Source organism: Schistocerca americana, chromosome 1, assembly GCF_021461395.2.
Source record: "Schistocerca americana isolate TAMUIC-IGC-003095 chromosome 1, iqSchAmer2.1, whole genome shotgun sequence".
NCBI lineage: Eukaryota > Metazoa > Arthropoda > Insecta > Orthoptera > Acrididae > Schistocerca > Schistocerca americana.
Window position 1 is genome coordinate 1,072,582,682 of NC_060119.1, and position 15,884 is coordinate 1,072,598,565.

A 15,884-nucleotide genomic window follows, 5' to 3' on the forward strand; every position below is an offset into this window, starting at 1 on the left:
GGAGAATAGTAGGTATACTAATAATGGCTTCAACCTCGTACGCCAACAGATAGTGGCATAGCTATCGAAGCGCCACCTGTGTCTACCCTTTAATAACGAATGATCACAGCTAGAAGGCTCAGTGTGATGCAAACTTATGAAGCAAGCAGGCAACTATGCCACGGAGACGCTTCCTACAGTTAATATACCGAGTTTGAAATGCGTCAAATTGTGGCCTTCCTTTCGGAGAATTGCCACACAAGTTTGGCATGCTGCGTCAGTTGTGCAACGATGCTGGTATCACTGGTCACGTGAACATTCTCACACCCGTACACGAGGTTCTGGACGTTCACGCAATACAGACGTCCGCCAGGATCGTCGAATTTTAAGAGCAGCAGTGGCAGATCGTACAGTTAACACAGCACAGGTAAGAGGGCTTCTGAGCCCAGATGTGTCAGTTGCAAACTGATTATTAACAGTGGAGCTATGCGAATGCATATCTCTCACGCCTTAACATCGACGGGCACGGCTCCACTGGTGCGGTCAGAGGTTCACTTGAAAGATGGAATGGCGCGCCATGGTCTTCAGCGATAAAAGAAGATTCTGCAAGTGATGGTGGTTTGCTTGTACGACGTAGACCTGGTGAGCACTGTCGTAGATTGCATTCGTCTGAGACACATTGTCCCCACCACAGGCCTCATGGTCTGGGGTGTGATAAGCTGCAACTCTCGTCCACTTTCTGTGTTCTTGGAAGGAACGACAGCCAGCCCTCGGTATGTGCAGAATGTTATTAGACCCACTCTCTTGCCGTTCTTTCAACGGAAAGGGTACGTCTTTTTCCAACAGGACAATGCTCGCCAATTTACTACCTGTGAAACTCTACAAGGCTTGCAGCAACTTCCCTGGCCAGCACGATCTCCGACTTTTGTCTAATCAAGTACTTGTGGGATATGATAGGACGAGAAGTGACTCGTGGAACAACTCTTACAGAACTGTGTGAATGGGGCCAGAAGGGGTCACATAACGTATCCCAGGGCAGTATTCTCCGTCTGTATGATCCATGCCAGAGTCAGCGCCGGTATTGCCGCCATTGAAGGCTACACCACGTAGTAATGTGGGTGTTTGAACATGGATTGATATCTGATACCTATTTAACGCTTGTGCTATTGGCCTGCAAATGCAATCATTTCATTTATTCCGTATGCGCTGTTGTAACAATAAATCGTGAATGAATTGGGGATCTCTAAAAGGATGTACTAATTCTTTTTCGGCAGTTGGTTTGCTATTTTGTGTTATCTTCCTATATAGCAGAATTATTACGAATTCTCCAACAGAACAATGTTGTTTCGAACAACAGGCTGTACAACCCAAAAAACTACTATTCTACGAAACAAATAAACTAACAATTAAAGTAAAACTAGCAACAACAAACAATATTTCGGCTTGAAACTTCCTGGCAGATTAAAACTGTGTGCCGGGCCGAGACGGGAACTCGGGACCTTTGCCTTTCGGGAGAAAGCGCTCTACCAACTGAGTTACCCAAGCACGACTCATGCCCTGTTCTCACAGCATTACTTCTGCCAGTATCTCGCCTCCTACCTTCCAAACTTTACAGAAGCTCTCCTGCGAACCATGCAGGACTAGCACTCCTGAAAGAAAGGAAATTGCGGAGACATGGCTTAGTCACAGCCTGTGGGATGTTTCCAGAATGAGATTTTCACTCTGCAGGGGAGTGTGCGCCGATATGAAACTTCCTGGCAGATTAAAACTGTGTGCCGGGCCAAGACTCGAACTCGGCTTAATTATCAACAGTCACTGCTGTTCATGTGTTTAACATTTTCAAATGTTTAACTTGAATTAAGCATTGACACGCTGAATCCTTTCTGGAAATTGAAATAGAGAATTTGTTTTCTCTAAAGCTCGTTCTACAAACACGGCTGCAAGTAACGTAGTTAGTAAACGCCACAATATAATATTTCTCACGAATCGTTGACGCTGTTTGCGCAACACAGTAAAAATTTGTCGAAATTTGCTCGTTGTTTTCTCCTCGCTCTTCGTAGTCGTGTCTTGCTTTCTAACGTGCGACAGTCGTATGAGCCGCCATCGTGTTGCTCAAGGACATCAGTCACTTTCTGGAAGAGATTGCAGAATGACCAGCGCGCTAGTCACACATCTGGCTTGCAACATCGGGAACAAACTGTGCACCAGTTCAAACCACTTAGTGGTGCCTTATCAGGCCCTGCTTCTATTTACAGAGCAGCAAGACTGACAATAACAGGCCGCGACGCGGCAGGATGTTGACAGAGTGAAGTGAGCATCCTACTGACCGGGATGTTAGCGACGATCCAGTGCAGCCAGAACCTGCCCGGCCCGTGGCCCGGGACGTCGGGGTCCACCATGATCAGCGTGTAGAGCGAGTCCTGCAACACGGGTGGTCGCCGATCAGAACATATCGGTGCAGCAGTGGCTTAGCTGGAAAAGTAAGAGAGAAGTAAATAGCCGAAACATTGTTGACCATTACTATACCAATATGAACGTGAAGTGATTTATAGGAAATGAGGGTCACAGCTACAAGCCATAATCTCGTGTTCTCCACCCAGAAAATAAGGGCCAGCAACTTAATCTTTTGGAAGTCTTTGAAATCAATAAACGTCTGACACACAATCCATATTTAGTATTAAATGAGCCAAAAACGAATTAGATTTTATGAGCTGCGTTACAGAGAGGCTTTGCGGAAGCTTATGCTTTTAATCATTTCATGGCGTCGATTACCGTCGGTTATATGACCACCATAGCTATAGAGTGGCCTGATGGTGGTAGTGGACCATCGAAAGTGGTCGCAGTTAAATAACTACAGACGCACATCTAACGGTGCTATTTATTGTTTCACGTCGTGATTTAGGTTTCACGTGGTTTCCCTAAATTACTACCGGCCAAGTCCGTGTTGGTTCATCCCACGGATACTAGAATATACGGAAGAAAACACAAGGTATATGCGCAATAGCAAATCGTGCCGCTGACGTCAGAGTGAACCCAACCAACGCTCAGTAGCTCGCAATTTCAATATCATACTGTATTGTAATTGTGTTTATGAGCGAAAACAAAGTTATTTACGGCAGTGTGAAATTTTATTAGTGGTTGGCGATTGAGTACGCAGCTACCCCGTAATTATCGGTGATTGAGGGTTTTTTTTAGAGTAAGTTTGCAAGTGAAAATAATGGTTTTCAGCACGATCGCTAGTTGAACTAACCACAACAGACCTGTAAGTAAGTAAGCCTAATAATAAGAGAAATATTGGGACCCTAAAACGAAGCTACCGTAAAGAAGTATAACATATTTTACAGGTATATATGTACTAACAACTAATGAAGTAATCACTGCTAGGCAGAAAGTTAACCGTGAAAACAAACACTGCCGTGAATGCGAGCGAAATCTTATCACATGGTGTATGCAAGGATACATAAATTGACAGTTTAAGTGCTAATATATTAGTGGAAACTCGAAGGACGACTGTTACTTCTGAGAAGCAATACTTATCTACAGAAAAGTGATTACGAAAACAAGGAAGTTGAAGACATTGTTTCAGATGTGGGAGAATTTTTTGAGAATTTCACTGGCTACGAAGAGGAAAGTGTTCCAGATGTGAAGAAAAATGTTCCGCTCTTAGACATGATTGTAGGATATGTTACTCATAGGTTAAAAAGCAAACACCCCCAGTTAGCACATTTCTATGATAAACTAACTGATCAAGTAAATGTTGCAGGAAAGAACTGGCTTCAAACAATTTCAAGAAGACCTTTAATGAAGCCAACTGGAAGATTTGCGGGATTCGCTTTGAAAATGTAAAGACGATTCCAAAAACTCTGCGGCAATTACATTGATCGTAAACTAAAAGTTCTTGTAAGGTAAAGGGGCATTATAAATGCGTACTATTCCTGTATCGAGAATTTTATTGTAATATGCTTCATAAGGGCGCGCTCTTTCATCAAAATAAAGCTATCAACAAGGAAAAAAATGCAAAGGTAGTAAGTGAACTGAGAGAGGACAAAGACAAACACTGAAAAAATGAAAATAGTTGTAATATAACTTTCCAGAATAGAAAAGCTGTTAATACAGTTAAGAGTTTAAAATGATATCGTTACTATAGGTCTATGTGGTCTACGTTTGTGTGAGCTTCTTCCCACAGAAAAGAAAACCATGACATCCGGCCGGTGAAAGAGGGTGCCGTCCTTCGGAAGTTTTACATTAACTTTTCACCGATTATAGAAGAATAGTCTAATTAATATAAATCTTCATTATAATAACAATAACAATAACAATAACAATAAAACACTAAAACACGGAAAATCTCGATTATTTTCATACTTGTGTATGAGTTAAGCATGTGTGCGCCGAGTTCCTACAAATTTCAATACAATGCGGCGTGGGATGAGGGTTCACGGTGACGTCACAACTCAGAGACGCCTGCGCGTGACCCCTGCCGCGTATTCTAGTAGCCATAATTCCTACTATAAGGCCACAGTTGATTACCTAACCCATCTTCCTCAATCTAGACCTGTAAATGTGTAAATGCCTGTAGACATAAGGTACGTAATTTTTTTATAGTTAAATTATGGCATGTCCAGTATCCTTGTCAAAAAACTATTTCACGGTTAACTACTGCTCTATTATTCTATAAAAGTAGTGAGCTTACACAGGATGGGCGAAGCTAGGAAAGCAAGAGTAGTTTGACGCAGGCGGAGAATGGCTTCTTCATGTCAAATGCTGAGATGCAATTGACGGAGAAGTTTCTGGAAGCTTGCAACACAGTACCGTGTAGGAGTGAAACGTAGATCTTGAAAGTTCAGAGAAGAAGGGGTAAAAGTTAATGGAATGCTATTTTGTTGAAAATTGACACGATGAGCAGTGGCTATGTGAAAATACAAGTTAATTCTTAAAATAAAGAAAACGACAACCAGCCACCGATAATAATGCTGTTTATAAGAAATAAATAACGCCGTCACCGGTTTCGAACCGATAGGTTCATCATCAGACGGCTGTTCGCACTTAAAAATACATTACGCTGTGCATATGATGTTCGCTGATTGGGACGGACATACCTTGGTTGGTAGTGCTGTCGAAATTCCTGCGTCTTTTTAATTGCTCCGTTGACTGTTTTCGAAAATTTAAAATTATGTAACTATTTCTACATGTTGCTACCATCTGTGTAGAATGGTCTGATTATAAATTGTTTCACGTATACTGGTTTCTTCTGGCCCTCGGTTAGAGTACCCATGAACATACATGTACATGTACCACTAATCTCTATGCTCTCTCCTCCCTGCTTTTCCTTTTCGTCTGTGTTTTTGTAACTGTCTGTCTTTATCTACTCCAGTTTTCTGCGAATTTCCTTGCAGTATCTGCAGTGGTATGTATGTAGCCTACAAGCTGTTGAGCCAAAACATTATGACCACTGACCATAATGAGGTTGCCCTGAGGACACGTGACGCCGTGAGAGAAGTACGAGGTGCGACAAAGTAAAGAGACTGATGTGAAAAAAATGTTGCTTATCGTTTTAGTCAAGTTTAGTGTTGCCTCCTTCAAAGTAGTTCCCTTCTGACTGCACACGCTTTTTCCAGTGCTTCTGCCATTGATGGTAACATTTCTGGAACTCATCTTCTGCTATACCCTCCAAGACCCTCGTCACAGCTTTTTGGACATCTTGTGTTGTTTGAAAATAGTGTCCCTTGACGCCGTTTTGACTCTTAGAAATAGAAAAAAGTCGCACGGAGCGATATCTGCTGAATAAGGTGGCTGTGATAGTACTGAAATTTGTTTTGAGGTTAAAAATTGCTGTACTGACAGAGTAGTATCGAATTGCGCATTATCAGTGATGCGGAATCCAATTATCAGAAATGTTGGCATGGACACGAAGAACTCTTGTATGAAGTCTTTCTAAAATTTCTTTGTAGTAATTTTGGTTAACTGTTTGTACAGAAGGCACCCATTCTTTATGAACTATTCCCTTGGAATCGAAGAAGCACACAAGCATGCATTTCACTTTTGACTTTGACATGCGAGATTGTTTTGGTCTGAGTAATCCTTAGGAGCACCATTGCGAACTTTGGCGTTTTGTCTCTGGATAGTACTGAAAAAAACAACTTTCATCACCAGTGATAACACGGCTCAACAATTCTGGATTGATTTCCGTTTGCTCTAACAGAACGGCTGCCACGTTTTTCGGTGTTTCTCGCTGTTGTGGTGTGAGATTTTTGGGCACCATTTTTGCACAAATCTTTCTCATACCATGATCTTCAGTTATTATTAGACAAACCGTTTCTCGATTGATATTCAGTTCTTCTGCGATCATTTTCACGAATAATGTTCGACCAGATTGTACGAGTTCACTCACCCTGGCCAAGTTGACATCCGTCCGTGAGGTTAATGGCCGTCCACTGTGGTCTTCATCATCAACATTCGTTCTGCCTTCACTAAACATTTTATGCCAACGAAAAACTTGAGCTCTTGACATAACCTCTTCTCAAAAGCCTTCTGAAGCTTACCGTAAGTTGTCGCATTTTCACCCAATTTAACACTAAAAGAAATGGCATACCGTTGCGCAATATTATGCGATTCCATTTCTGTGACGAGAGACACAAACACGTGTTAACTTATTACAGCACAACTCACGACTGAGCAGTTGCATCGATGTGCCACTTGGACTAGAAGCAGCTAATAGACCAAGGTCAAAGCTATTGTGGCGAATGGGGAATCATTCTAGCGACGATAAGTGGCACTAATGCGGGAATCCGCCGACTTAAAACGACTTTGACAAAAGCCAGATTGTTATGGTCCAGTGCCTGGGAGCGAGCATCTCGGCAACGATAAAGCTGGTCGGTTGTTCGCGCGCTACTATCGTGAGAATTTATGGAGAGCGGTTGAAGAATGCTCAAACCACGAGTAGGCGACAAGACGTTGAACGTCCATACGTCAATACAGAACATCGGAATCGGAGGCTTACCCGCTGTCCAAAGCAGTATAAGCGGCTATCTGAAGCAGATCTGACGAAAGAGTACACCTCTGGCGGAGGCGCAAGTGTTTTGCAGCACATCGTTCAGCGAACAGTGCTGAACATGCTGTTCCGCAGCAGAGGACCCCTACGTGTTGTCACACCAATATCGTCAATTATGATTACAGTGGGCACGGAATCATCGAGACTGGACCACGGATCAATGGAGTCGTGTCGCATGGTCGGATGAATCCCGTTTAAAGTCGAACCAGGTCGATGGTCGTGTCCATATAGGCCATCACCCAGGCAAATGGCTGCTTGAAACATGCAGCGCGCCACGGACGCGGATCGATGGGAGCAGTATTCTGTTATGGGTGACATTGATCTTGGCTTCCTTGGGACCTGCTATAGTAATCGAAGGCAACATGACAGCTGTAGAATACGTGAATATTATTAGGGACCACATGAAATGGCTTACTCTTGATGCCCTCCTCAACAACGGTGGCATCTTCCAGTAGGATAACTATCCGTGTCACAAGGCCACAATCGTGCTGCAATGGTTTGAGGAGCATCATAGTGAACTCATACTGATGCCTTGGCCATCAAATTCGGCCTATCTGAATGCAGTGAAACCCAACTGGGACGCTGTCGGGCTGCCGGCTCCACGCCCGCAAATTACGGGAAGTGTGTGGCCTTAGAATAGGCATCTGGTGCAACAGACCTCAGAAAACCTATCAAGTACTTGTCGAATCCATGGCACGCAGAATCACTGCTGAATTACGTTCCAGAGGTGGACCAGCACGCTTTTAAGCAAGCGGACCTAACGTTTTGGCCCGTCAGTGTATTTCCACAAGACACGAGAAATCTGTGAGCTTTGTAGGGTTGTATTCTTCATCTAGGCTAATATGCCTCCACGTCCTCCTTGTTACAGTACTCAGATGAGAATTCAATTCTACGACAGAAGATTCCGTTTACAACTTCTTCGTTAGCTACACCAACTTTAATGTTTATTCGGTTTCTGACGTTATTCCTTGCATTCACCCATTCATTTTACTCAGTCTTCAGTCAAACCCTCTCCTAGAAAGCTAGTGAGCGATAACTTTCGACTTTTAAGACGCACTCATAGCCAGTCGCACCGGCGCAAGGAAGAACCGGTACATAAATATCAAGTACGTCATATTCTTACACCTGCGGCATCATAAGTCAGCAAAGTACTACATCTGAACACTACACTACAAAACAGAAGAAAAGGTCCTAAAATACGCTGTTGTTCACAAATGTACTTTATGAAGTTCTGATGCTCTCGCTAAACTGAAAGTATTGTGACTACTTAAGCACCTGCTCTATTATATTCATTGACCTCTAAGTATTTCTTGTTCGTGTGCATAGAACACCGTGTTGATGACCTGAGATCGGAACTAGCCTCAGCATAAACATACATTTTAAGACAGCCTGTGCACCGTTAATTTTATGAAACATTTATTAGCTGTTGAAACCGCCTTATAAAAATGTTTTTAATTAGTTTTATCAGAAAAAATGGCTCTGAGCACTATGGAACTTAACATCTGAGGTCATCAGTCCCCTAGAACTTAGAACTCCTTAAACCTAACTAACCTAAGGACATCACACACATCCATGCCCGAGGCAGTATTCGAACCTGCGACCGTAGCGGTCGCGTGGTTGCAGACTGAATCGCCTAGAACCGGTCGGCCACTCCGGCCTGCTTAGTTTTATCCGTCTCGATGAAGATGTGGTGATGAGTCCGCATCTGAAGGATTCTAAATATGTAGAAATTCCTTTGTTTATAACAGCTATTTAATTTTATCTTTTGTTAGAGCAAGGCAGATTCCGAAATACATAATTTCATTTTCAAGTGCTCGCTGCCTTTCATTTACAGTGGTCAAAAGAGTGTGCTGAATACTCATCCAAAAATCTGTTGCGGGCACACCTGTGTTGTAAACTCTTTCAAATCATCCTTTTAATCAAAAACATACTAAATTAGAAGAAAGTAGAACATACGAAATATGCACTTCCATTTTTCACAGAACCTGAATTTTATACTGTGCATGATAACACCAGACACAAGCAGTGCCCAACATGACGCTATGTACTTTCTGCTGTGTTACAGAAATCCTGGCCGAGCGACGTGGCGCAGTGGTTAGCACAGGGGATTCGCATTCGGGAGGACGACGGTTCAAACTTGCTTCCGGCCATCCTGATTTATAGGTCTTCCGTGATTTGCCCAAATCAATTCATAGAAATGCCGTGATGGTTCCTTTGAAAAGACATGGCCGACTTCCTTCCCCGTCCTTCCCTAATCCGATGGGATCGATGACATCTGTTTGGTCCGCTCCCCCAAATCAACCAACCATCCAACCAAAAACCCTTGCCTTACCTTGTCATTGCTGAGATTTACGCCCTTATCGACGTTGCAACACTACCAGTTCGCCTAACTTGACTAACTGTTAGATTGAATCTCTCTGACCAACTAGGCATCAAACGTGTAGACCCCATCATTAGCTGTAAAGCCATTGACTCTTTTCTGCGTACAACAATATTACAATTTGTGCTGGTCTTGTACTTGACAAAGATACAGCATCGGTCTTTGACTCGGCTGGCAGTACATACTGATCTACATATTTTAATAATAGATCTAAAGTAATTCTTAGCTGCTCATTTAAATCTAATTATTTTATTTACAACGGTATGGTTGAGGTTTTTTACTCTTACATTCGTTTTAGTCTTCCCCATACATCCATGTGTTGTTATGTACTATGTGCGTAGCCGGCCGCAGTGGCCGAGCGGTTCTAGGCGCTTCAGTATGGAACCGCGTGACCGTGACGGTCGCAGGTTCGAATCCTGCCTCGGGCATGGATGTGTGTGATGTCCTTAGGTTAGTTAAGTTTAAGTAGTTTTAAGTCCTAGGGAACTGATGACCTAAGATGTTAAGTCCCTTAGTGCTCAGAGCCATTTTGAACTATGTACATCTAGTACATACAAGTTTCTTCAAATTGGTATGTCACATTTAAACACCGCTCTGGTCACAACCTAGTGTGTCAGCACGAACAGATTTTACGACAGGGGAAAGCATTTTGCCAGATAAACACACAGCAAATAAACCTCCCTATGTCGCTGTATGAGCGGAAGGTACTCCTATTGGGTGTGCCTGTACGTAAGGATGACAATACACATTAGACGACACAATTGTTAGGAAGTGATAAAATTTACGACTGAACAGTACATACTGTTTGCAGATTTTAGGTATTATTACGTTACTCATATGAAAAATGGGGTATTATCCAACAGCAATGAAAGTTTGAATTAATACAACTGAGGGTAAGCAGTTATGAACTAGAGTAATTGCCAATGGATTTACGGCAGCTGTAGGATGCACCTAACCGAATCATCAGGTTACAGTAGGAAGATATACCACATCAGTCCAAAAAGTTTAGACTGGATTAACAAAAACTGAGGAAACCTGAGAGAGTGGTTTTAATATTTTGGGTTCTGCATAGTCTCCCCTCACTTGAGTACAATCACAGAACGTTCATATAACCATTTGAAACTGTCACCAAAGTCCTTCTTCGAGTTGTTGATCAACTCACGCATCGGATTCCGACCTTCTTCGGTCTTGGCTTGCTATCAGAGATTCATTCTGCACTTTGTCTTTTCGTGGTAAGTTCGTGTTAAGAACATCAAGTCTCGTCACCCCTAATGATATTTTCCAGAAAGAATCGTCCACGTGCTGAATTTGAATCAAGTCGCGACAGTTGTCCATACGTAGTTATCTTTGTTAGGGACTCAAGGTGTGCGGGACAAACTCAAAACACTCTGGAGAATGTCCTGAACACTTGATTTAGAGACATTCAGTTGGTTTCTCCATAGTGACTTGTGATACTAAAGCGTTGAGACACTGCAATTGCATGTCCACTACTCAACACTGTCTGCTCGCAATGACTAGTCGAATACACGTCTCTTGTTTATATTTGTTAGTTCAAGCTGGCACCGCAGCACTGCGCTGACATCGCTTGTACGCAAGGAATAAAAATCGGTCTCGGAACATTTTGCAGGGATGATGCATGTGATTAAATAAATACCAGAACTGTTTTTTTTCCTGAGTATCGCTGCCTGCAACATATCTAAAATTTATCGCTTTATATGAATTAGCGTAAGCGGGCAATAAGCTTCCTCAGCTGCTGTGTGAAATACAATGGTAACTTGTCTAATTGCAAGAACGTTTATAATGTAGAAATGAAAAGTGGGGGCTTACGTAATGAAGGCAGTCAAAAGATAACATTATATGCCAGGGCATTTAAATATTTGCAGATGGGCAGATATGCCAACATTATTTGGTTACATCAGTTGCTTGTCACAATACGACTTGAGCTTACGGTACTTTGTGTACTTCGTGTGTTTGAACGACGCATTATAGTAGTGCCAGCTTGTGGGATGTTCCATCTCCTAGGCTGCGCTGATATGAAACTCACAGATGCATAGCGTGACGTACGTATTCGGAATAGTGGGTAAAGTCCCAATTATCAGTTGTGAATAATACAGTGGTAAAGTACTGTAATTTCGCGACTATGAAGAGCGAAGGCTAGTAACAGTTTTATGAATCTGCGGTCAGAGATTAATAAATCAGATGCCTTACTGACACCGTAATTAATCGACAGGACAAACAGGCGATCATTGGCCTTTGAAGGATCTGCTTGCTTCAAGAATGCTTTGTCTTAAGATAATAGCACATGAAGCACACACTCACTTAAGGCACTAGGACTGTGGGACATGGTCCGATGATTCACAACAGCAGTTGCCTCCCACTGATGATTAATTTTTGACTTTCATAGACCGCATGAGCCGACAGTTGCGGGCTGTCAACGTGACCCCGTATGATCTGGTGGTTATTGTGTGGTTTCTTGTCATGTTCTGCATTGAAGTAACTGCAGTTTCTACGATGATGAGTTTATAAGTACATCACTCCATGCGTCACCATAACATTCGTATCTGTTGGTTACGTTTTCCCTCTTTTGCAACGATAACGTCTGTTGTAACATACTGAGTTTGAAAAAACCACGTATGTTATTCTGGTACGTTGCTTGATACTACCTCTGAACAATCAAATAAAGCCAGTGTAAAACTCATGTGTCATACCAATATGTTCTAAAAAGCCAAGCGCTAAAATTCGATTTTTCAGGCGCTCACATCTCGGATTCTATTAATCACAAATATAAGAAGACAGGTGTTTTTGAGTTCTGCTTGACCTACCGACCATATGAATACCTATCGAAGAACGGACATACTGTATCTTTCCTACAATACAGGGTCAAAATTTAAACATTACACACACCCGCCAACCCAGGCAAGGCGAGCAAATCGGGTGGTTCTTTTGCTAAGATGCACCTTAGGCAGTTTATAAAAGGACCATTTTTTCAAGGCTGGTTCCTGAGAAAACTCCGAAAAATCGTGATTTTTGGGCACGAAAATTACCAGTTGGGGACGGCCACTGCTATAATTTCTGTTCATGGCAGACAGTCGAAATTAATTTTTACCATAATTCTTAAGATGATACTCTCGGGGAACGCCGAAACGTTTTTCGATATCGTGATCCGTTACAGACATCCGGAGGTTCCAAAGTTACCGTACTTATGCAGAAAACCGCAAAGACTGATTTTTAGCCGGTTTTTCCACGTCGGCAGCAATTATCTAAATAAATAACCGTAGCAAATGGCTCGCATTTTAGCTGTCCATTCTTTAGAAATTCATCTAGAAAAGCCATTTTCCGTTTTCGAAAATCTGTACCGGCTATCAAGATAAATACAAAAAACAATTTGTGGGGACGGCAAGTTCTGTAATTTCTACTTGTGGCGAATGGTCGAAATTTCTATCACATATTCTTAAGATGATTTTCTGGGCAACTTTGAAACTTTTTTCGATACTATTATTCGTTCCCGAGATCCAGAGGTTCAAAGTTATTTTATTTATGCATGTAAAACGCGCATGTTGTATCAGGTATGAGGCGTAAACCTAGTTCGAAATGACGCAAGGGTTCTGATGCCATTAAACTATGTTTCTAGTCAGCATTTTTACACCAATAAAACTTTATAACGCGCTGTCTCTGTATAATTGGTAGTTCACACCTATACAAATGTGTCCAAAGTGGTACCACAGTGTCAAAAACAGGCTGAAAAGGGTCTTAACATGAGTGAAAAGAAATTAAAATGAGTGCCAAAAATTATGTAAAACTGGAAGACTGCAAATCCATGAAAATATTTATAATCTCATTTTTACTCTTTCAAGATACAAATCATAAGCTGGAAGTTGTTAATGAATTTCCATCTACAAGCAAAGAATCCAGCAAAAGTGTAAAGCAAACGATTTTGTGTTAACCTAATGTTATGTGTACTTTTTAGTTGTTTATGTACGTCAAAGTACATAAATGAGTTGCAGTATATAAACCAGCGTAAAAATGCGAATATGATCCTCTTTATTAAAACATTCTGACTGAAAAGTGGAAACAGCTGCTTCATTCTACCTTCCTTAGCACCTTTAAGAAATTTCGCAAAAATATTGGCATGCGAACATATTCCCGCTCTTTTTAAACATGCAACTCACCTCTCACTGCCACAAGCTGCCCTGACTGAAATTTGCGCACACCCACTAAACAAGCAGTCGCTGTAAGTCTCGCATGCCCATCCACTTCCAATTGCCCATTTCACTCACTCATTGAGCCCAACTCATTGTCCGTATCTCTTTGTGGCTCTCCAACTGTCACTGTCTCCTGACGCACTGCTACAGTTGTCTTCGTTCTGTCCTACTACTACTGTCTCCTCTCGCTGTCACTATCTCCCTCTTGTTCCCTCTTACTGCTATTATTCATTCCTCCCCACTGCTGCTGTCTCTTCTCCCTGTCATTATCTCTCCCTTCCTCGTTGTCATTGTCAGAGACTATGTCTCTCATTATCACTGGCTTTCATCTATTTCCAATTTCTCCTTCTCTTTAGTTCTCTCCCACTGGCACAGTCTCCTTCACTCCTTTCCTAGCCCTGCCCTCTCACTGTCTTTTGTGTTTCAATATCACTGCGTCCCTCTCTTTCTCTTACACCGCCATTGTCTCCTTCGCTCTTTCTACACCATAACCACTGTACACTATTTTCCAGGATTTATTACTTCTCCGTTTCTTTCCCTCTGCCACAGTCTTCTTCTCTCTCAGCATATAAAAGCGCGAATTTGTTCACATGCCCATATTTTTGAGAAAATTTTTAAAGGTGCTGAAGAAGGTAGAACGAGGCAGCTGTTACCCTATTTTTCAGACAGTATGTTTTAATAAAGAGGAGCATATTCGCCTTTTTTGGGCTCCGATAGGAGAATTTTTCCATTGGTTTCCTTCCATTCCCCGCTACAGCGGGGCATGTCACTCATACGAAAAGAACTTTATGGGTCGGTAAAATTTTGGTAGTTTACTTATTTGAAACTGAAATAACGCTAAACTAATTTTACACCTCAGCCGTATTTTACGCGCACAAAAATTTCGCATGTGCCTCAGTAAGCAGAACCGTTCTGATGAAAGCAGATGCTCTATATCATATTTTTCCGTGTTTGGTCACTTTATAACTTACGTTTTCGCCTCACGCCGCATTTTACGTGCACAAACAGGGTAAATTTGAACCCCTTTATCTAGCAAACGGATAAAGATATCTAGAAAGGAATCTAGAAATATATCGTAAAAATTAGTCATTTGCTGTTCATAGCCATCTTGGAATCCATGGACGGGGATTGGTACCAAAAAACTCATGTTTTTAACAATTCTTAAGCCTACAGGTAATTCAATTTTGACTAAATTCTCTTGCAAAATTTACACAAATGCATCATTCATTCATTCATCACAGGTATACCCATCAATTTAAAACAGGGTATACATGCATGTAACCGTCATCATCAATCACCATCCAATTTATTTAATAATATTTACGTGGCTGTTTCACTTATACATGTGTGTAACTTTGAACTGCTGTATCCTGGAAACAAATGAAGATATCAAGAAAATTTTGAAGGTAGTTAGAGATCGGGATCTAAAAATTTGACCCATTTACTGTGCATAGCCATCTTGGAATCCTCGGCTGGGTATTGCTTTGCTGTTGAAGGCGAAAATATAATTAAAAAACCTGTTTTGGGGTTTTCCGGGTACCATCCACGAACTAATGATACCTCCTTAAGTCCCACCAAGTCCATCCTAGAACACATCAGATTCAAAAAGAACCAACCGATTTGGTTCATTTGCTTAATCAGGAGAAAGTGTGTAACATTTATACTTTGGCTGTGTACTGTAGTATAGTGTCACTAAGACGATCCTTCTTTTGAGTATTCAAATGGTCCTTAGACCAAGGGCTATCCAAAACCCTACCTTTTTATCACCAATAGACACCTTTGTATGAACCCCGAAAATCCCATTTTTATGCCTGGCGTTTCGGAACATATTGGTAAGCAGGCTGTCGCATGCATATCGATGAACTGCCGAAACTTCACTGACCTATAGAGTTAGTTTTATCTAAGCAGAACACCCTGTTGTAGCAGAGAAAAGACGGGAACCATGAGGGAAAATGGTCCTGTCGGAACACAAAAAAGGTGAATGTATTCCTCTTTTAAAGTTGTCAGAGACAGAAAGCTGGTGATCCAGCTGCCCCAATCCTATTGCAGTCTCCCTCGCCAAAAACTTGTGATGAGAACATATTCGTGCTTTATTTGTATTGAAAGAGAGTAGCTGAGAGAAGTGACGGTGGACGAGAGAGGAGACAGTGCCAGAGAGAGAGAGAGAGAGAGAGAGAGAGAAAGGGAACGGTGGAAGAGAGAAACTGGCAGTGAAAGAGAAGAGATGGATGTGGGGCCAAAGAGAGAGGAGATATTGATGGTCAGTGAGAGA

General features: G+C 41.9%; 1 protein-coding gene across 1 annotated transcript in view; it reads right to left on the minus strand.

Annotated features, from left to right (window-relative positions):
- Positions 1–15,884, minus strand: part of LOC124596363 (protein D2-like) — a 72,267-nt gene that overhangs the window by 43,636 nt on the left and 12,747 nt on the right. The window contains exon 2 of the mRNA XM_047135474.1: positions 2,307–2,399. Coding sequence (XP_046991430.1) covers positions 2,307–2,399 — 93 coding nt within the window. The remainder of the gene's footprint in view (positions 1–2,306; positions 2,400–15,884) is intronic.